General features: G+C 36.5%; 1 protein-coding gene across 1 annotated transcript in view; it reads left to right on the top strand.

Moving 5' to 3' along the window:
- Nucleotides 1-23,900, top strand: part of PREX2 (phosphatidylinositol-3,4,5-trisphosphate dependent Rac exchange factor 2) — a 261,162-nt gene that overhangs the window by 84,210 nt on the left and 153,052 nt on the right. The window contains exons 7-11 of the mRNA XM_037505649.2: nucleotides 5,916-6,049; nucleotides 9,571-9,674; nucleotides 16,708-16,857; nucleotides 19,762-19,906; nucleotides 23,742-23,842. Of these exons, the coding sequence (XP_037361546.1) occupies nucleotides 5,916-6,049; nucleotides 9,571-9,674; nucleotides 16,708-16,857; nucleotides 19,762-19,906; nucleotides 23,742-23,842 (634 nt within the window). The remainder of the gene's footprint in view (nucleotides 1-5,915; nucleotides 6,050-9,570; nucleotides 9,675-16,707; nucleotides 16,858-19,761; nucleotides 19,907-23,741; nucleotides 23,843-23,900) is intronic.

Below are 23,900 nucleotides of genomic sequence, written 5' to 3'. Positions count from 1 at the left end.
AAGATCCTGGAAAAAGACTGTTGAAAGTGAATCCACTTACAAAGGGGATCAAAATTTCATAAGTGTGAAAATTTGACTGGAATTTTTATCTTAGTAAAATGAAACTTTACATAATTAGTTTGTTTTATCAACATAGAAGAATTTAGGTTATAATTTTTGTTAGTAATTTGAGCATTGCAAGAATTCATCTTTGGGGGAAACGTATTTTATGACAAAATTGTATAAGACAATGTGATAATCTTTTATGTTTGACTTTCATAGTATTTTAAAAAGATATTTCTCTAGTAATATTTAAATACATTATCAAGTTTGTCAAGAGACTTCTCGATATTGAATGTATTCTCTTATGAAGCTTCTGTCTACTTGTCATTCTTTGCAATTTTCTTCCACTATGAATGGGTCTAACTTTGTTAGATCTTTGTCTGTAAGGTGCTTTATATGAATGAGGAAGTTTCAAGATTTTTTTAAAAAAGATTTATTTATTTATTTAGACACGAACCAGGGTACAGGCCAAATGTGTGGGAGGGTGAGAGGATTCACCAGAGACAGAACGGGGAACAGAACAGGCAGACTGACGAAATGCACTGCTGAGGGGAGCAGCGGGTGCAACAGGAGAGGTCTGCTGCGCCCTGGCTGGCCGGGATCCAACCTGTGCTGCAGAGACTGTGGATAGCTTCACAGCCTGGCGCTCAACCGCCTGCGCCACCAGGGGAGGCTCAGTTTCAAAATCTTGTGTCATCTTTTATCTTTTACTGGATTATAGTTTCTTTTTGCAATTTGTTTTTCTGCTATTGAAACTCAGCATTTAGTTGAAAATATGAAAGAGCTGATAATAAGGTTAGATAATTAGTGAATGTTTTCACTTTACAGTGATTTTACCACCACATAACCATGAAGTATCAGTGAAAAACCATTATCTAACTTATACTACTAAGTTATATAACTAACATTAAAGATGTGCTATTTCAGATAACCCATGTATAATTTAACACTATTATCTATATTGGGTTCTTAAGGGGAAGAGATTAATTGTATAATTGGAGTTCTTCATAAATTGTGATTTTAATGTTTTAGGAAACATTGAAAATGAGAACAGAAGCCATAAAATAAACACACAAAGTTGAGATGATCTTTTTTTGGCTGAAGTCATACTCTGAAAGCATACTTCGGTATCTAGCCACTTAGGAAATATGTCTTGTACCCATATTAAATTGTAATGCTGCTTTGAAATTTAAGTTTTTTTATGTGTACTGACCATATAAGTGGCAGCTGATTGTATACCTTGATTGTAGAATCAAAAATTCAACTACTTAAAAATTACTTTCTGAGTTGTTAGGATCTTTGTGTTGGGTTGTGTAAATGAGGCACACATAGCAAGAAGAGCTGCTGGTAAGGAATATTGCAACATGGCTGCCTCTGAGTCTGATCTCTGATAACTGAAGGCACTGTTGGTTTCATTCCTTCAGGTAGATCTCTTAACTGTAGGGAAGATGACATATCAAAATTGTACTTAATACATTTGACAAAGAAAATTACTGAATCTCATTTGAACCTGAAACCTCAACATGGAATGTACTGTATCATTAATTATAAACACATATAATCACAAACACCCACAGCTATCACCATATTAATCACTGGTTTTTCTTGCCAACACTCATTTTATCAATGTCCTGCTATTGCACTGATCATACTGCATTTAATCTGTGTTTACATATCGATTTCTTTTACCAGTATGTTTCTCGGGAGTGGGTCATGTCTCCATCTCTGGGTTCCCAGCATCTAGCCTAATGTGTGATACATAGTGAGTTGAATGATAATTAAATACAAATATCATTACTTTGTATTAAGTATTAATTGCCAGTGACTTCTTACTATTTTTTTTAAATACTTTTGTGTCTTCTGATTAATGGCAGTGATTCTGACTTGGTTCTGTTTGGAGTCCAAAACTTGTTTTATTATTCAGCGACTTGGATGTTCTCTAGTTCTCTCTTTAGCATTCTCTTCTGACTTACGATTCAAATATGTTACAGGATTTTTTTTTTTTACTTCTTTGAACTATAGTTGAAAATGCTGCAATTGTTAGATATTCAGTCTTTATAACAGTATTTCTATAGTACAAGTTCTGTTTCTTTAGTCTAATGAACTTCTCTTGACATGTTTCATCCTTGCCCTGCTGGGGCAGTGGTGATGGAGGAGGAATAAGATTTTCCCAGCTTTGGTAGAAAAGAAGTTTTTTAAGGGAAGCTACTAGATAAATATGTTTCCAACAACTGGTAACAGTTATTTCTTTATGATTACTTTTACCTTGAGCAAATATGTTTCCAACAACTGGTAACAGTTATTTCTTTATGATTACTTTTACCTTGAGCTATCAGTTAACATTACTTACTTGATCTAATGAAAGTAAGCCAGTAACTTCCTGTGGGGAGGTTTTGCTGTATTTAATCCTTTATACATAATTCATTGTAAGCACAGATTTTACATCAATGTAGATTCCTGGGAAATAGGCATTAAAAAAGATAAAACATAAATTATGCAGATACATGATTTTGGTTCTTCTATAAGGAATTGCTAAAAGACATCAGGACTCTGACTCTTAGGGTAAAATGTTATTTTAAAATATCTGTATCAAATATGTAAATATGTATTGCATTCTATATAAAAGCCTTAGGGCAGTTCATAATTAATGATTATGCATAGCTTCCTTATTTTAAGAACACTGATTCTTTCACACCTTCTTCAGTGTTAGTTTGGGGCTCTGATGTCACTGTGCTGTTGAAGTAGCTTATTTTCATGGAAAGTATCTGTTTCATGGTCACAATTTTTTCACAGTATAGCAGTCTCTGCCTAATTAAATAAGTATGCTTTCCCTTTAAAACTTTAGGATCAGAGAGGCCAACTTCTTGGAGATTTATAAGAGGAGAAAATGTTTAATCCATTGCCTGTACAGTTTAGAAATGTTAAAAATATGACTTTTATTATATATATACTTTTTGTATTTCCCATTCTTTGGCATCTACATTTTTACTTAGAAGATGTTACACTTCTATAGATATCTAATTATACTTGTTAAACATATATATGATGTGTAATATATATATATATGTATATATATATATATATACACACACACACACACACACACACAAACATATGTTAGCCTCTCCTTAAATGTTGTTACTATCTGATCTTTACCTTTTCTCTTTCCTGGTTACATGTATGTATGATTTTGTGTCCATTATGTATCCTCGGCTTTTAAAAAATTTCTACTTTCTCTTTATAATTTATTTTCAAATTTTATAAACTTTTTCATTGAAGTAACAGTTTAAAATACTGTGTATGATTCAAAGGTATAGGATCACACCTCCTCAGATGTATGTTACCATACCATACCCACAACCAAGACACCCATAGTTCTTCACCATAGTTCATTAGGCCCCTCCCAACTTTGTTCTATACCCTTTGTCTTCCCCATTCGTAGCCTCAGTTTTAATTTTTTACAATTTTTTTTAGAGATTTATTTATTCATGCATACAAGAACCAAGGTACAGGCCAGATGTGTGGGAGGGTGAAAGGATTCACTATAAACAGAGGGGGGAACACAACAGGCAGACTGACTGAAATACACTGCTGAGGGGAGCAGCAGGCGAGATAGGAGAGGTCTGCTGTGCCATATGGGCAGCTCCCTGGCCAGCCAGGATTAAACCCGTGCTGCAGAGGCTGCAGACAGCTGCATAGTGCTACGCTCAACCACCTGTGCTACCAGGGAGGCCAGGTAGCCTCCGTTTTACAGTGAAATTTCTAGAGTTTGTTTTTGATTTAGTTTTGTCTAATTCTTTGTTTTGTTTTCCTATATTCTATGTATGAGTGAAACCATTTGGTATTTGTTTTTCTCCTTCTGGTTTAGTTTGCTTAGCATAATCCCCTTCAGTTCCTCCCATGTTGTTGCAAGTGGCAACAGTTCATCTATTTTTATAACTGTGCAGTATTCCATTGTGTATATATGACACATCTTAATCCACTCATCTGTCATGGACATTTAGGTTGTGCTGCAATGAACAATGAGTGCATACATCCCTTTGAATTAGTGTTTTTTTCATTCTTCAGGTAGATAACTAGGACAAAGAATTGCCAGATCATATGATCGATCTATTTTTACTCTTCTGAGAAAGCACCATACTGCTTTCTATAGGGCTGAACCAGTCTACATTCCCACCAGCAATATATGAAGGTTCCTTTTCTCCACACCTTTACCAGCACATATTTATATATTTTATTTTTGATATGGGCCCTTCTTACTGGTGTGGTGTTGTGTTTCATTGTGATTTTCCCTTTCTTCATCATAATTGGTGATGAACATTTTTTCAGATACTATTGCCCATCTTTAAATCTTCTATGAAAAAATGTTTACTTAGCTCTTCAACCTATTATTTGATTGGGTTGTTTTCTTACTATTGAGTTCTGTTAATCTCAACTACCATTAGATTAAGTAGTTCTAGTAGCTCTTTATCAGATGTATGATGTGCAAATACTTTCTCCCATTTGATGGGCTGTATTTTCAATTTAATGATCACTTCCTTCCCTGTGAAAAACATTTTTAGTTTAATGTACTCCTATTTTCTTTTGTTTATCTTGCTATTAGAATTGAATCTCTAAAAACATCCCTGATGCCAATGTTTGGCCTATTTTTTCTATATATTTTATGGTTTCAGGTCTTAAAACTGAGTCTTCAACTCATTTTTGAGTTATTATTTGTGTATGATGTGAGATAGAGGCTTAGTTTCATTAGGACAAGAGTTGGTGTTATCTGGAATGATAAGATGTCCTCCCTCAATAGCTTGAGGGTAAGAGAAATAATATTTTCTTCAAAGAGTTAAACTATAAAGTCAATGAACTACAGTAGACACAGTAGTGATCAAAAGTAAATGGAGGGCCTCCCCTCGTGGCTCAGCGGTTGAGCACTGGGCTGCGAAGCTGCCCGCAGCCTCTGCTGGCCAGGGTCCCACATGGTGCGCAGACCTCTCCTGCCGTGCCTGCTGTTCCCCTCAGCAGTGTATTTCGTCAGTCTGCCTGTTCTGTTCCCTGCTCTGGCTCTGGTGAATTCTGTCACCCTCCCGTGCTTCTGACTGTACCCAGTGCGTGTATAAATAAATAAATCTGTAAAAAAAAAAAAGTAAATGGAGTTACTTTGCAGAATTAGATCCCCTTCAAAGATAGTAATAATAATTGTGCTGACTTTAATTGAGGCCTTTCTATGTGTTAGACTTTGCACAAGGCATTTTATATATATCTGCCATTGCCATGAAAGGGAAAAGGAAAAGGAACTATCTAAGATTTAAAATATGTTTTTAGTATAGATATTACATTGACTTAGTCACATTTTCTTAATTAACGTCCCTAACTTTGGGTAGTTTCTTATTATAGGTATAAAAGTTGTCATTTTAATTTAAAATTTTATAATAGATCAGAAAAATTTCATATTGTGGAAATATGAAATTAAAAATGAATGTTCTGAGTTTTAAACCTTTGTGACTAAGAACTTTGCCATGTGTCCATGGTTCTTTTCCCATACCAGAGAGAGAGAAGAGGAAAGGAATGTCAGGGATATTGATGTTATGAATCAGTTTGAAAAAATCATTTTAAAGAACATAGGCAGCATATATATGCTTGTGCATGCATACATTTACATAAAATAGCTAAAAGGAGACAGTCTTATCTGCTGAGAATGGCTATGCAGAGACTGGAAGAGATGGAGGCTTATATTCAGTATATAAATATTTACACTATTTGAACTTTTATTCTGTGCATATATTACTGCTTCAAATAAAACATATATTTTTAAGAAGAAAAAGCATTAAATACATAAGTTTCTATTAAGTAAAGAGACATTATCTCCTTTCTTCCTAACTTAGGGATCCAACATTACTGACACCTGCACTGAAATGCTAATGTGTGGAGTCTTATTGAAAATTTCTTCTGGAAATATTCAAGAAAGGGTGTTTTTTCTTTTTGATAATCTTCTGGTGTATTGCAAAAGAAAACACAGGTAAGATGATAAGCAAGCAACATTTCAGATTTTTTGTCAACTTAATAGTTCTAATTTTTCCTCTGTGCTCCCCAGAACTCATAATCTGAGTAATCACCCCCAACTGTCAGTGTTTTCTCCCATGGACCATGATGAAAGGGAACAGGTTAAGACTAGAGCCAAAAGGCAAATAAATTGTTGTTTTCTCTATTTTTATGAGCTTCTAAAAATTCCGTTTACCACATCAGAAAATGAATTTTTTTTTTTTTTTTTTTAGTTTTCTCTTAAATTCTTTGTGTTTGGTAGTAGGACTCAGAATAATATAAATAGGTTATAGGAAGATGTAGAAAAAGCTGTTAATTTTACTTCTAACTGACTAAAAACTATAATATGATTCAAGTTGTATGGAAGCAGTTTCCTCCCCCAGCCCCTGATTTATTGAGATATAATTGACAAATAAAATTGTAAGGCATTTAAAGTATAAAGCATGATGATTTGATATACATATACATTGTGAAAGGATTTTTCCTATCAAGTTAATTACCACACTCATGTAGGTAAAATTATTATATGTATGCAGTTAAGAATGAGATCTTTTTTCATTATATTTGTTTTCATAAGTCTATCTGTCAGCCCTCAAATCTATCTTTGCAAAATTATCAGCGCGCAAATGATGGTGTTGTTTATGGCCTCAGGATTGTAATTTAAGTAAGTCAAACAACAGGAAAGGTTTTATAAAAGTCAAATCCTTCTGTTTAGCAAATATCCTTTATGTATGTATAATGAGAACCACATACATAGTGATTATAAATTCAAATCAGTAAATCTGAGTGTCCTTCTTGGATCAGAATAGTGTGAATATAGCATAACTTCACTTCATTTTAGATACTCCCTCTCCTGTGATCTTTACAAGAGAGTATCATGGTGTATTTAGTCTTCTGCAACTTATATTTTGTATACAGTATTATTTCTCAACTGTTTATTCATGTGTGTAGCAGTGATTATTTATTTGAAATGCTGCATAATATTTTATTGTTTGGTTTTGTCACATTTAATCACATTTTTATATATACTGTATCAATGAATTTTAAAGTTATTTCTAGTTTTTCTGTTACTGTGAACATTCCTGCATATGTATTCTGGTTGACTTTTTTAATAAAAGATTTATTTATTTATGCATACAAGAGCTGGGGTATAGGCCAGAGGTGGGGGGGGTGAGAGGATTCACCAGAGACAGAGTGGGGAACAGAACAGGTAGATTGACCTGAAGTGCACTGCTGAGGGGAGCAGCGGGCAAGTCAGGAGAGGTCTGCTGTACCACGTGGGTAGCTCCCCAGCCGGGGATCCAACTCATGCTGCAGTGGCTGCAGATGGCTTCATAGGTTATATCTTAACCCTTTGCACCATCAGGGAGGACCCTGTATTCTGGTTAACTTTAAGTCACATAATTAGGAGGAAAATCATAGATTCAAAATATGCAAATCTTCCACATTACACTATAGAACACAATTATTTTCAAACCATAATGAACCATAATCTATTTGGACCTCCCTGGTGTCGCATGGGGTTAAGACACAACCTATGAAGCTGTCTGCAGCCTCTGCAGCACGAGTTCCATCCCTGGCCGGCCAGGGAGCAATCCACATGGTGCAGCAGACCTCTCCTGACTCACCCGGTGCTCCCCTCAGCAGTGTACTTCAGTCAATCTGCCTGTTCTGTTCCCCACTCTGTCTCTGGTGAATCCTCTCACCTCACACATCTCTGGATGGTACCCCAGCTCTAGTATACATAAATAAATAAATCTTAAAAAAAACATAGTCTGTTCAATTTTTATGCTTCATTAGAGTCATCATCCTAAGGGGCCAAAGATCTCTCTATATGAGCTAAGTGTTACAGTATTGATCAGCACATACTGGAATTTCAAATTGAGTATCAAGATCTGTAGGTCAAGAGAAATATAAAAAACCTATACAGAGTTCATAAGGCCATAAACAAAATTAGTACTTTGGAAAATGAAACCAGTGATATATTCAAATATTAGATGAAATATTATATATATGAATATTAAGTGTATCATCTTACAAATTATTCTATTTTGTAAGATACTGTGATACTATTTCCTACCTTAGAGAATATAGTTTCTTGGATGTTAATCTGCTCTTCGTTTGTTATATTTAGCCACCTATGAGACAAATTTCATAGATACATGGCCTGACTCACTAATTTATTGAATTTATTTAGACTAAATAGCGAAGGGCATTCAGAAGTCCCTTTTAAAATGAGCATGAGCATGCAGGGTGGTGAAGGTTAGACTGACAAACCCTCAGTCAGATTAATCAGTTTAGTTTTCTCTCTAGTAGTGATGAAGGCTATACATTTTTGAAGAGGTTTGGGACAGATATGTAAGGAATATGGACTCTTTTCTAAGAGTAAACATGGACAGTGATATCACTTTGGAGTGATATTGCACCAGCACCCAGCCTTTCCACCCCAAGGCAGGTGTCTACTGCAGAAGAGAGGAGGGGGGTGGGTACTGACGCTTGTGGATATGCACTTCTTAACTTGTGCTCCCTGTGTCTATATAACAGAACAAGTTAATGATTATTTTACTATTTTAAGTTGTCAGCTAGACTTGTCAAATTAGTCAAATTGAATAGTTTCAGGTCAATTGAAATTTCTTGACCAATTGGATCTTATTTAATCTTCTTGAATCATTTAAAAAATCCTTTCTCTTTAATAATAAAAATCCAGTTTTTAAAATGATATCTCTTGAGTGTAAAGTTATTTCACTGTAAACATACATACATACCTAATTAATTTTTACAAATGTTCCTGTGTAAACCTGAAATTCTTTACTTTGTGTAACATACTTTTTAAGATTAAAGACAAGTAGTCTATATGCCACACACAGTTTTGAAATGTCTGGACTTTAAAAAAAAAATAGAACTTTTATGAATGATTATAAATTAAAAAATTTACTCAAGTTCACAGTTATCATAATACAAAAATGATTTAAAAATCATCCTTTAAAAATGAATGGGAAAAATATTTTCATCTGGATGTAACTGAGCTAAAAACCTCCAGCACAATTAATATATTTTCAAAGAGATCATAACTACTGGCTGAATTAATGAGGACTTGAAAAAAATTGGAAATTACCACCTAGTCAGTATGAAATGAGAAATGAAAGTAAAATAAAAATCAAATGAAATTTAAAAATAGCCAACTTTTAGAATCTGTCAGAGTTGATTTGGCACTTCTGATGTCCTTCATGGATCCAAAGAACTCACCCTCCCACCTGTATGTTGTCCTTAGCAAAAGCTTCTTTATATTAAAAAAAAAACGAGTGTTTAGGTCAAATCTCATATAGCAACCAGTGTTGTTATGAATATAAGGAAACAAAAATACCAAGAATCTAACATTTGATGTTGCTGAATGCCTTGGTGTCTTTTTTCCCAAGAATCACTTTGATGATGTTGCTTTAACACTGGTTTGCATAAAGTTTACTAACAGAGTTTGCATGCTTTCATTCCATTGTTAAGACGATTGAAGAATAGCAAGGCATCTACAGATGGACATCGGTATCTTTTTCGTGGGCGAATCAATACAGAAGTGATGGAAGTGGAGAATGTCGATGATGGCACAGGTAAGTGATTGTTAGCACATTTAAAATGAAATGCCAGTTGTAAACTCCTGCATAAGACACACTGCTCACTGATTGATTTGAAAAAACTTTGTTAGAGCAATTAGAGGAGAAAGGCGAGATAAGGAAAAGAAGGACTGTTGTCAAAGTGGAGAATTATATTGAGCCAAAACACACCAGCAGTAAGCGCCGAAATACCAAGAATAACTGAGTAAGAATGCCATAGGACACTCACAGTTCCTAGTGCAGAGACCATGAGTGAAACTATTTAATGAATGAATTGCTTTTCTTTAAGTGATACTTAACTTCATCAATAGGTTTTTGCAAACTGCAACCTTAAGTAAAATGACCAAAAAGAAGCCAGTATTTTAATAGGCTTTTTGAAATAAGCAAGAGTTAAGTTCTTCTATGTGTTTTCTGGCAACAAAATCATCATCAAACTTCTAAAAAAAAGACCCAAACACTTAATTTTAAGTTATTTGTAGTTGGTCTTTCACTTATTTCCCAGCTTACTTATTTTAGTTTTGGGTTTCAGGGTGACCAGAGCTTATTCTGGCATCTCAGGGCACCTAGTAGGAATCAACCCTGGACAGGATGCCCTTCCATCTTAGGGCATATCACAAATATACTCATACTTACTCCTGGGGCAGTTTAGATCTGCGGTGAACCTGACATGTACACATCTTTAGGATGTGGCAAAAAGGTGGAGTACACAGAGAAACCCATGCAGACATGGGGGGAATTTGTGTCCTCCACACAGATAGTGGCCCTGGACACAAATCAGTTTTCTTGCTGATCAACATTATAATGAGATGACATTGAACAAAATGATGTTGTCTGAGGAACTGCTATATCATGTTTTATAAATATGTATGTGATACTTTGTTCCTATAATATATCCTCTCTAAAATGTAGCAAACTCTATAGAATTGTTTTAGGTATACAACCATTATTAATATAAATGGGTTGTCAATTTGCTTGTAGAGGAAGTTGTGGATGGAGGTGGTTTGTTGCAGCAGGCTGGGCCTCCCATGCTGTCTCTTGACATAGTCCGGGCATTGGGGGAGACTCCCGAGAAGCCGGGCATTCCTGTGCTCCCCCGAAGAGGGAAAGTTGTATTTCCCAGAAGAGGGGAGTTCTTGCACTTCCCAAAGAAGATCTGAATTAAGGAGTCTCCATGGCAACGCCTGCTAATGCTCTCCTCTTCTGGGAAGTACAGTGGGGGAGTTCTTGCACTTGCTGCTCCTCGCTCCTCGGGAGTCTCCCCCAATGCCCCGACCATGTCAAGAGACAGCATGGGAGGCGCAGCCTGCCGCAGTTTGTGTAATTTAAGTGTTCATTTTAAGTACTTTATTACTCCAGCATAGTAAATTTTGGCTCTGTAGATTTGAAGGTACAGAATTTTTACAAGTAAGTTCATGAAATTTTGAGTAGACACAAACATTGGTAAAATGAAGTTAAAATGAAATATTTTCTATTTGAAAGACTACTGCATAGTAAACCAAATTTCATTTTCCCCCAGTGATTTTCATTAGAATTTCTAATAGAAAAGACGTTTCTAATAGAAAAGACAAGATGAAATAAAATATATTAATTGTTTTAATATATTAATTGTTGCTAAAGGATTTTTATTCTCATAAATCTCAAAAATAATTGTTGTTAAATGATTTTTATTCTCAAACTTTTTTGGTTTGTTCATGTATTATTTTTTGAGGTGGTGATGGTTTACATCACTGTAATAGTATGATTCAGAAGATGAGGTTCATACCTCCTCAGATGTGCATCACCACACCCCACATACTCACCCACCCCAGAGCATTCATGTATCTTTATTTTATACCTTTTTTTAAAGATTTATTTATTTTATTTATGCAAGCACAGTCAGGAATGTGGGAGGGTGAGAGAATTCACCAGAGCCAGAGCAGGGAACAGAACAGGCAAACTGACGAAATACACTGCTAAGGGGAGCAGCGAGCATTGCAGAAGAGGTCTGCATGCCTTGTGGGATCGAACCGGCGCTGCAGAGGCTGCGGGCAGCTTCGCAGCCCAGCTCTCAACCGCTGTGCCACCAGGAGAGGCCCTATCTTATTATACCTTTGGGCCCTCTTATGGGATTGGGCCACCAATGAGCTCTTCCTTCCCACATACCTTTGTTACTATTCCTGATTCCCACAGGGGAGAAGAATGTTTATCATCTGTTAGGTGTACAGTTTTTCAAATGCTCACCTATGTGCTCTTTCTATCCAGTTGTTAGTATCCTAATGAGTTGTCCAGTCCTTAAATAGTGACCTGAGATTATTTCAGTTAAGGGGGAAAAAACATGCAGTGAGCAAAATGCAGGTGGTGCTTGAGTTGGGGCATTTACTTTGAGAACTAGGATCTTAGGAAGAGGTTTCTCTTGGCTGATGTTGGATAGATGTGTGGGCTGTCAGACAGCTGGCACAGGTAGGAATCCCTGCATTTCAAATCTTGCTTTATAGTGCAGACTATATAATAACAGTATGCTCATGCAAACACATGGGACCTAGTAGGTTACCTTTCCACGGCAGGATATGCACATTATTCTTTTTAAGGTGGCAGTAATTCATTTTAATGCTTTCTGAGGAGACTAGTGATGTTAGAAATGTTATCTATCAGCTTCAATAACTTGAGAAAGCTCATGAGTCCTCATTGTGCTTGCGGTGGGAGGAAGTGAGACCTCTCTGCCCTTCCTTGACTCTGTCTTACTCTAGTGGAATCGTCTCTTCCCTGTTGCTTTAGCATACTTTTATTTTGGTGTTTCCCCCTTTTATGCTTTTCAGTGGGCACAGAGCTTCTGTATCTTACTGTTTTCCTTCTTCTGCAGAGGATGTGATTATTACTATTTGAACCACTAGTTTAGGTGAATTTTGAGAATGATTTCCAAACTTACTGGGAAACTGGGTACTTGATAAAGAAATGTAAGAACCAGGGCCTTTGGGATTATAAAATGCAAACCAATATCAAACATAAGGGTGTGAGAGCTTATGAAGGTGGTGGGACTTTTATGCAAATTGTCCTTGGATTCAATCTTCCAGAGTTCTGTTAGTGTTGGTAACATTCCAGACTTCTGGGCCTTGGTACCTGGGGGATTAGAGGCATTGTGGAAACACGGCCTCAAACACTGATGAATATGAATTAGTGGAGCAGACAGGACATTTCAATATACTTACTTATTTAGCTGTCATAAATTAGTTGTCCGATGGTACCTCTTGGCATGAATTTTCAAGACTCAGCTTTCATTTAAATAGGCTGAAGAAATTTAATTAGGCTTGGTGTTATTCAATTAAGGCTTTACTTCCTCCTTACACATAAGCTGTATGATACAGGAATTTGGCTGCAAATAGTTGCTACTAGCTTACTTAGAGAAATTTTAGTCTATAATTGGACACTTTCTCTAAGATTCCTGCAAAAAAAATTTAGTTTTATCATGAGTATATCCACTAGATTCTATGAGGAAATTGTATATCCTATGCTAGGACTTGTAAATTTTTTAAAAATACAATTTTTGAAATGCATAAGAGCTTGAATATCAACTAATATACCTCATTAACACTCAGATGATGGAAATGAAATTAGGCATAAGAACTAACTCATCCAAGCTTACCCAGCTGTTTAGTATATAACTGAGACTAGAATTACGTTTACTAGGTTTCCATGTCTATGCCTTAAGAAATACAGAACAAAGGCTCCATGTGGATTTAAATTTGTAAGGGCCAACTGGAGAGCAGTGAAGAGAAAAGGCACCTGTATATGAGATCATTTTTGACCACTTATTTCTTCTAAGAAAATCTGAGTGCTACATTAACTTTCTCCTTTCTTTTTTTCCGTGTCATACATTTTATACTGAATGAATGGGAGCGCTCGTGTTGATAGATCTTAGCAGAGCAGATCCATGTCCTCTTCACACTTGGACCATCCCTGGATTAATTGAATGAGGGGCAGACAAGTACCATCAGGATCAAGCTCATCTGCTCATTACCAAAGCAAACCAGGTTTATGCCTGCAGTATATAAGCTTTCAGTGTAAATAATAACAAGTGAATCCACCACACTCATCTTTTTTAAGTATGCTTAGAACCTTTGATGGAAATGGAAATGTCTCTCCATCTATTTGAATAATTTTGGAATGACAGTATTTTTTCATATTGTAGGTATAAATAAAATGCTTTTATTTTCTTGGTAATTCCATCATACAACTAATTACATTATTTAACTCAAAACTTATAGAAGAAATAATTGCATTTGGAATCTCAAATCTATTGAGGAATAAATAAATATGATCTAGTTTTATTTATAATGACTAATGAGGACCTCCCTGGTGGCTCAAGGGGTTAAGCATAGCACTGTGAAGCTATCTGCAGCTCTGCAGCACAAGTTCAATCCCTAGTGGGCCAGGGAGCTTACCACATGGCACAGCAGACCTCTCCTGTGTCTCCCGCAGCTCCCCTCAGCAGTGTATTTCAATCTGCTTGTTATGTTCCCCACTCTGTCTCTGGTGAATCTTCTCACCCCCCTGCACCTCTGGCCAGTACCCCAGTTCTTGTATACACAAATAAATAAATCTTTATTTAGTCAGCTAATGACTCATACTATTATCATCGATATAGCATAGAATAGAAATGCTTTCACCTGAATGATGGTATGGCATGCAGAAGTGTAAAAAGCTTGTGTCATTTGTACATTTGTTTTAATATATCCTGAACACAGCCATTTTCTGCATTCAGGAAGATGATAAAAAGTTTTTTGTTTTTGTTTTTAATTTATTTATACAAGCACTGGGTACAGTCAGAAGTGTGGGAGGGTGAAAGGATTCACCAGAGCCAGAGAGGGGAACAGAACAGGCAGAAGGACCAAAGTACACTGCTGAAGGGAGCCGTGGGTGGCAGAAGAGGTTTGCGCGCCATGTGGGACTCTCTCCTGGTGGCTAGGGATCGAATCAGTGCTGCAGAGGCTGCAGGCACCTTCGCAACCCAGTGCTCAACCGCTGTGCCACTGGGGAGGCCCAAGATGATAAAAAGTTTTAATGGTATTCTTCAAAGAAATAGAACAAACAATATTGAAATTTGTAGGGAACCGTGAAAGACCTTGGTCAGCCAAACAATTTTGACAAAGAAAGGAGAAAAACAGTTATCACACTCCCAGACATCAAACTATACTACAAACCTATAATACTCAAAACAGTATCATTGTAATAAAAATAGACACACCGACCAATGGAATGAAATTGAAAGCCCAGAAAGATAGTCTATATGGACAGTTAATCTAAGACATAGGAGCCAAGCATATTCATTTGAGAATATCTTCAACAAATGATGTGGGAAAACTGGATGGACACATGCAAAAAAATGAAAATAGACCACCAACTACATTATATACAAAAATTAACTCAATATGGATTATAAGACCTGAAACCTTGCAATACATAGAGAAAAACATAGGAGAAATACTCATACATTGGCTTCAGGGACTTGAACAATAAAGGAAATAAAAACAAAAATAATTAAATGGGATACATTAAATGAAAAGTTTCTGCACAAAGAAATTATCATTAAATTGAAAATATGCATACTGAATGGGAAAGGTATTTGCACATTTTATATTTCACAAGGGAATAATATAGTGAGTTCCAACCATGTCTGTCTGCCAAATTTACCAAATTAAAGGTATTATTTGAGGAAAAACAAAAGCAATGCAGAAAAGGCATTTCTCTAATCCACCTTAATGTTTTCGTTCACCTCCTGTATACCAACCATTACCTCTTAGTGACTTTCAGTAGAGGCAAATGAAAACTGTCACTAAATGGCACAGCTGCTGATTCAGTCCTTTGTCACATGTTTTTCTGTCTTGGAATATTTGCTTTGCAGAATTTTGTGCTTGTAAAGTCTGTGACAACTAGCGTCATCATTCTTTAACTTCTCTTAGGCTGAGAGCTGTCATAGAGGGTTTGCTGTTGACATTTCCAAATCCAGCATGACAGCTTAGCCAAATTATGGTGAGCTCAGGAAAATGTCAATTTAATGTGAATTCATACTCAAAGAGAAATTGTATGAGTTGCTATTCATGCTGATTGTATGAGATGATGTGATTTTGAAATGGGAGAACCTGGGGAATTGGGAATGACCTGGTGGTGGTTGAGTCCTCATTGGCACACTGCAGAATACAAGACATCACCCAAAGGCAGAACCCAAAACTGGTTATTTATACAGGGAGTGAGAAAAAGTAGAACAAAGACAGAATAAGAGTAGAAAGAAAAATAATTGCCCAGAGGTGACCAGATGCCATCTGTCCTACTCCAGTTAGTGGGCACTGAGGGGGCACTAAGCTTGAGTTGGAAACCAGATGGCAGTTTCTTCACTAACACTTTTCTGGAGCTGCTTAAACTGTACTAGCCCTGCCCTTGTTCCCCACTGGCAGCCCTGCTCTGGAAGTCAGGGGGTGGGGGCCAGGAAGCTCCACCTTCTGCCTTTGAGTTGGCTGTGAGTGGCATGAACTGCTTCTGAGGTTGTTACTGACTGTTCCTCTTACAGATTTAGAGTATGTGTATTGTTTAACCATGTGCAATGGTAATGGATTGGCATTTGCACATTTCTATTAATTGCAGTTTAAGTAAGGGCACTTTTAGTATGTTCCATTAATTTGTTCTGATTCATTTGTTCTGCTCATATGTTCTGAGTCTTTTTAGTGTTATGGTGTGTCTCTTAAACCTAGAATAACTTTTATTGCTTTAGGAATTTAATATTATTTTGGTAGATAGATAAAAGGAATGTTAATTAGGTGTTTAATTTCAGGAAACATATTAATGTTATAAATTAGAAATATTCCATTATTGAACACTGACTACATTCAAAATATAAATCTCTCTTTTTTTTTTAGTTTCTGTGTTTTTCAGTACATATAAATAAAGCAAAGGTATTTTCAAGAATCAGTGGTTTTAGAACTTTCGTGAATTGGATGAATAAATTGATGAAATGTTATATATTACATTTGCTCTTTCACCTTTACTCATTAATTTCCAGCTGACTTCCACAGCAGTGGACACATTGTTGTTAATGGATGGAAGATACATAACACTGCAAAAAATAAATGGTTTGTGTGTATGGCAAAAACACCTGAAGAGAAGCATGAATGGTTTGAAGCTATTTTGAAAGAAAGAGAACGGCGGAAAGGTAGGTGTGTGGATTGTGCTCTAAGACCCTAACTTAGCAGCATATAATGGGAAAAGTTATGAGACAGTGAAAATGTAAATGTGTTCAGTAGGCTTTTCTGTGTAATGTAAGTCACATACTAAAACACTTTTCAACTACTTTCAGTATTTTTACTTAATAAATGAAAGACCTTATAGTTAGTAAACTATTCATATTATAGTAGCAGTATCTTTTATTTTTTTAATTTTAATTTTTATTTATATATTTCTTACATCATTTTTCATTTTTGAGCAATATATATGCATTTTCATCTTGGTTATAGTCCCCATAAAATTGCACCTCCCTTATTTTGACCCCAATCTCTTCCCCCCACCCCCGTAGTTTGTCTCTGGTTTATAGTTGCTTGGTGATTTTGATTTTTTCTTTATTATAGTTACTCTTTTTCCTGGTCCCTTAATAGCAGTATCTTTTAAACGGTGTCTTTGTGGAGATCGGTGCAACAGAATACAAAGACTTGGTGACATAAACAATAACAATTTATTTCTCTCAATTCTGGAGACTGGGAAGCCCAAGATTCTGTGAGAACACTTTCCTGGTTCATAGAGGGCCAGCTCCCCACTGTGTCATCACATAGCAGAAGAAGTGAGGGGTCTCTCTGGGGTTTCTTTGTAAAGGTACTAATTCCATGCATGAGGTATCCAGCTTCAGGATCAAATCACGTCCCAATACCATCACCTTGGCCATTAGGTTTTAGTATATGAATTCTGGGGTCACACAAACATTTAGTGTGTAGCAAATAGTTTTACTTGCTTTAAATTCTATTATTTGCATTTTATTCTTGACATGTCTAAAGCATCATCATGGTTTTCCTTCAAAAGAAAAGCTTCAGTAATATAATGCAGTGTTAGAGGATCTCCAACAATTGTTCTCTCTGTTTAACAGTACACTAAACAGTCCTAGACCACATGTGGTAGCATCGTAGTTTATAGATTAAAAAACTTTGGGTATAAACTCTTTAAAATTGTTGGACTAATAATGAATATAAGGTAATTCACCAAATAAGCTTGTTTACATGAGGAGGCCTAGCTAAAATTTGTTTCATGTTTTCAACAAGATTCACAAAAGTTATTTTGGTTTGGCAATACTCAGTTTGTGAAGTTTATTTGCAAGTAAAAATATTTCTGTCATTTAGTTAGTAAATAGCAATGCTTTTGTAACTACCAGCTTTCCTACCAAATAATAAAAAGCAACAGTGCTTATTCCTTTTCCTAGAGCTCTAGGAATAAAACATTTTATTCGTGATGAAATTTCAAAGCACAAAGAGCCCTTTCATCTTCAGATTTTTTCCTTTGAAGGATATACAAAGTTCTTACCTTGATTAAAATATTCATAGTATACATTTGTATAAGAATTAATAAGGCACTTTCCAATACTTAATCCATCATCTGAAGAACCAGATAAAAGATTCTGACATTTGCATAATTGAATTTAAGTTTTTTAAAAAAAAATTGGTGATTGATTCAAATGCATAGCAAATTCTTGAAATTTTCAAGTTGAACTTTTATTTTAGTTTTGAAATGGTTGTATATTTATATATACCAAAAAAAGAGGGAGAAGAAAATACATTCTAATAATCTTTTTATTAATAGGCCAATTCTTAGTGGATTATTCACTATTACTGACAAATGTTAATGATGTCTCCATTGTAAGCAATATAATTTTAGTAAGAAATTTTGTGGCTAAAAGAATATAGATAATTCTAGTTTTTGTTTTCCTATGACAGCTGATCAGTGCCGTCACTGGGACTGCACTTCTACACAGCTAGCTTTTCTCTCCCTCTTAATGCCCAGCCTGTCCTCTCACTTGAGCCTCATACTCATGTTCTCAGTTGATCCCTAAACTTCAGGCTCTCTCTGAACATCCAGAGTGTCTATTTGGTACTGGACTTCTCCTAACTTGAAACCTTTGACCCATAGGCCTCCTCCCTGCTGCCCCTCACCTACAATTTAGATTTCAGCTCAAAAAATCTGAAAGGCATTCCTACTTCTCTCTTCTTCACACCGACGCTAAACCAACCACCTCCTCTATATTTTTCAACTTCCTTCTCTTTGCCTGTAGTCCTTACTGTTGTTTGTAGGTTATTGAAATTTTGTATTTCCCTCCTAATGACCTCCTACTTTTAAAACCCCCTCCCTTTTAGTTTGCTCCACAAGTAGTCCTCCCAGATTTATTTATTTATTTTTTCAAAGCAACAAAACTCTTTTTGCATGACCTGCCTTTCTCCTTGCTTTGGTTAAGGCACTTACATGGTTCACCAGCACCCAGCAAGGAGTGAAGTATGGTGAAATTGCAACTGACCAAGGACCTTGCCTAACCTGCCAGTGTGTCTTCTGACTTCTCACCTAAAGCGCAGGGCTCTGTGCCTCAGCGCTACTTCACTTCATCAGCTCCTGTGAATTCTTTGCCTTTCTTTGAAAATCATATTCATATCTGTGCATTCAACCATGCCCTTTTATGAAACCTTTGTGAACATTCCTCAGATGAGATAAAATACTCTGAATAGGCCTCTGATATATCTGGTTTTCCCCCAAAGCTGTCTGCAAAACCATCATGTCAAGTTGTGCTAATTAAATCCCCCAGAAGAGGTTGCTGGAGTCTGAGATACAGGTGATCTTCCTCCACTGACCAAACCATGTACCTTTAGGACACAATTTGTCCAACATTACCATACAGCCTTGGCGATCTTACCTTCACTGTTTCTCTCCTTTACTGTGAGCTTCTGGAAACCCAGGGCCCTGTGACACAGAACTCTATACCCATAGCCCCCAGCATATGGTAGACAAGCAATAAATGTTAATTTAATGATGGCATGATTGAATGAAGAGACTTTTTCAATTACCTATCCTTTGTTTCTTTTTTTGACAGGCTTAAAGTTAGGAATGGAACAAGACACCTGGGTAATGATCTCTGAGCAGGGTGAGAAGCTTTATAAAATGATGTGCAAACAAGGAAACCTGATCAAAGACAGAAAAAGAAAACTGACTACGTTCCCTAAATGCTTTCTTGGAAGGTAGAGTTGGAGTCTTTTACTGTCAGAATTTCCTGGGTCATGTGCTTGATGAGGGAATGCATACAGAGTCAGGAATCATGAACAGAAAACAGGAGCCATCCAGCCATTCATCCATGACTTCAATAATTTCTGGTTTACGTGATCCAAGGACAAAGCAAGGTTGGGGTCCAGGGCTGGCATGCAGGTGGGTTTGCTTCTAGGGGACAGAGTGGATGGAAGTACAGGACCTGAAAGGCAGGGAAGACTATAGCACTAGAGACACAGTCTAAATTACCAGTGATTTCAGAATTTAGAGAGCTCAGGATGAAAGGATACAGATGAATAGTCTGAAAAAGTGGGTCCTGTGGAGGACCAGGCACAGAGCAAAAGGCAGGAAAGTTGCCTGGGTTTTCAGCACAGCTAAACATATTCACTGTATCCTCTGCTTTCTGCCCACAGCAGTTGCAGAAATCCCAGATGGGTTAAGCAGAACTGGACCAATAGGGATAGATTGCCTGCAGGTAGCTGTAGGCCAGGCTGTGTGTTGGCTTCTTCTGTACATTGTTTCAACTTCTCAATATTCAATTCTCAAATATTTTTTAAAGATTTAGAGACTAGAAGTCAAAGTTTAACTGCCGAAATCCAAACAACTATTAAATTCAAAATGTAACTCCATATAAGTAGCCTGGAGTCGTAGTTCAAAGCCCAGACTTCACAAACAGACTCTATTCATATCTGGTTCTACCATTAACTACTTGAGGGAATTGGGAAAGTTAAATTCTCCTTCTTCTAAAAAATAGACATGATCATCTTGCTTACCTATAAACCAGGAAACCTCGGGCTTCCAAGTTTGTGTGGGTGTGGTCCCCACAGCAAGCCACAAAACTCTAGTGTTGGGAGCCCCTAGAAGTGATAGTGCTCATGCAAGGCTAAGAGCCCATGTGAGCCCATGTTGGAATCCCCATTTTTCAGGGAGAAGCAATTTCATGTAACAACTCCCTTGGCATAACTTACACAAATCTCCATAGGGACAAGCCCGCTTATCAGGTAGTCTCTACTTCAAGCTATATTTTCTCATCAGGAATTTATAAATATATAGTTTATTTGCCTGGGTAATTTTTACCATAAGCTATGCTGCCTAGTAACATAGCGGATAACCTTACCTCCATCAGGTTTCTAGGGAAACAAAACTAGAAAGCTAACCCAGAATCAAATCTATCCTAAAGGAGGGAGAGGTTTTGTCAATCCTTGACCCTCACTGCCTCATGTGGCTGTGGTGCTAGTTACTTGCAAAGATATGTAAAGCATTTCCCAAAGCACCTGATACAAAGGAGCGACTCTGTCAGTATTAGTTATGTTCATTGCAACCTTTCCCATAACAGCACATTATCTCTGTGCTACAGTGTTTGAGATTGTTTCCGAATGGGTCATGATCCCTTTGTTTGTTTGTTTGTTTGTTTTTATCTATTTTTTTAATTTAAATTTTATTTTTTATATCCCCCATACAATTACAACCCCCTTATTTTGACCCCAAGCCCTCCTTTCCCCGCCCCCCACCCACCATAGAGTGTCTCTGGTTCATAGTTGTTTGTCGATTTTGATATTTTCTTTCTTATAGTTATTCTTTTTCCTGGTCCCTTATTTACGTTTTCTAGATTCCTGCTATGAGTGAGACCATCCGATATTTTTCTTTGATCCTTTTTTAATGTTGATGGGAACTGCTTGTGACGAGTGAGGCCCATCACAAAGTCACTCGCTTACTTCCTTTCCTACACCTCTGCTTTTTGTCCCTATCCTTCTAACTCAGAGCAGTACATTTAAGTACAGGAAAGAGTACATTTTAAGTGCAGGAATTGGGTGATATCAAAATGGAGAATTCTGCTTTAGCTACATACCAACCATTTCAATCACCTGTCAGTGTCCACATTTAATGAGCTCTGAAAATCTGTCAGGCACTGTGCTGAGTTCCTGATAATTGTCAACTGGTTTAATCCCATGGCTGCATGATGAGACTGATACTATTATTATCTCTATGTTATTAAGAAAAAAATCTAAGGTTTGGAGAGCCAGATTTACTAACTTAACATTATACCGCTAGTAGAGGCAGATGCGGGGTTTGAATTCAAGTCATTGCACTATATTGTATTATAATGTATAGTAGAATAAGAATGACTTTTAAGAACTTCTCTGTCTTAAAACCTACTTTTTAGATTAGACATCCATTTTTAGAATTCCATGTCCCCTGGTCATTTGACTTTAGCCTTGTGTTGCTTTTGGTTTTGAAATAAATGGAAAAACAATTTCACAAAACCCTCAAAACTTTGTTTCTCTAGCTTTTGTTCAAAAATAAAACCATTTTAAAATACATTCATTAGTTAGTGTGAAAGTTCAAGTGCTAGATTTTTATAACATGATCATGATAAAATATTTTATTATAAATTATCTCAGTATTTAGTGTGCTTTTAATGTTACCACATAACCATTAAATAAAAATTCACTACCTAGTTGAGACTCTGCTAAGTGTTATAAATCATCTTCTTTTTATCTATGAGCCTGGAGGTGCCCCATACTCTTCTAGAAATGATGAAAGATGTGAGCTGCAATCCTCTGTGGCCTTACACAGCTCTTGCAGATGTGTGAGGCACAGACAACCGTTCTAATGGATGGTTTGGGTTGGTGTATTCCTTATGGATGTCAGTTTAGATACAGCAATTAATTAACCAAATTTGAAAACAGCGTAGTAAAACTTCTACGACTTTTGGTGTGTATTAATTTTCTATTGCTACAAAACTAATTACCATATACACAGTGGCTTGAAACGACACCCATTTAGTAGCTTGCTATTTTAAATGTCAGGAGACCAGGTGAGCAGAATTGGTTTCTCCGTTAAGGAGCTAATAAGCCCCAAGTCAAGGGTGGCTTGGGCTCTGGGTCTTATCTTGAGGCTACAAGGGGAGTCTACTTTCATGCACATGCAGGTCATTGGCAGAGTTTAGGTCTTTCTGGTCATGGGAATGAAGTCCTGTTGCTAGATGTTGGCCAGGTCTGCATTCAACAAGAGTTAACCTACATTCCTTGGTATATTTGTACATGGCCTCCTTGAGCTTCAAAACTTGTGATGGCACAGTCAGTCTTATTTATACTTTTAATTTTTGTGATTTCCCCTTGTGTTACCAGCCTAATAAAGCTCTGCTCCAAAAGGCTTAACTGTTGGGTCAGAGACAATTGGATACTTTTTATGTTTAAATATCAACTGACTTGGATTTTGATTACATATGTAAAATCCATTTACAGCACTAATTAGTATTTGACTGCACAATCAAGTGGTGGGATTTTTACTGGGGAGCTGGGGTAGAAAGGCCACTTCAGAATTCTACCAGATGTGGCATTCAGTTTTATTGTTGGTTTTCCTGGCGTTTCACACCCACCAGTTCTCTCTGCCTGGAAGGCCACATTCAAGATGGTTTGTCTCTTGTGCGAAGTCGTAATTATCTATTGAATTCTGTCTTTTCGCTGTCTTTAAGATTGATTGTATTCCCTTTAGTCCCCAATTTGCCTTTATATAGAAAGTGACCTTCTAATTAATGCTGCTCTAAAAATTCCCCTATGTGTTTGAGTTCTCAACTAGTTTAATAGTTACAGAGTATAGTTTAAGTATGTATGAATGTACAGACATGGCTTTTCTCCAATAGAGTATCATCTAAGTACTATAAGTCCTACCAATGTGAAAAATTTTGTGCAGAAATATACCGCAAATATTCCTTTATATTTTGAGACTCCCTTTATAGCTTTTTGATGAATGCATAGTGCAGAGAGACTTCCAGGGGTAAAAATTAACATTGGATTTCTATTTCAGTGAATTTGTATCTTGGCTGTTGGAAATTGGAGAAATTCACAGGCCTGAGGAAGGTGTTCACTTGGGACAAGCATTATTAGAAAATGGAATCATCCACCATGGTAGTTATCAGTTTAGTTTTAATAATTTTCCACATTATTAGATGCTTATGTTTTTTTC

Source organism: Talpa occidentalis, unplaced genomic scaffold, assembly GCF_014898055.3.
Source record: "Talpa occidentalis isolate TD23 unplaced genomic scaffold, MPIMG_talOcc4v2.1, whole genome shotgun sequence".
NCBI lineage: Eukaryota > Metazoa > Chordata > Mammalia > Eulipotyphla > Talpidae > Talpa > Talpa occidentalis.
Note: the sequence above shows the minus strand (reverse complement) of the source record. Positions and strands in the feature narration are given on the sequence as shown.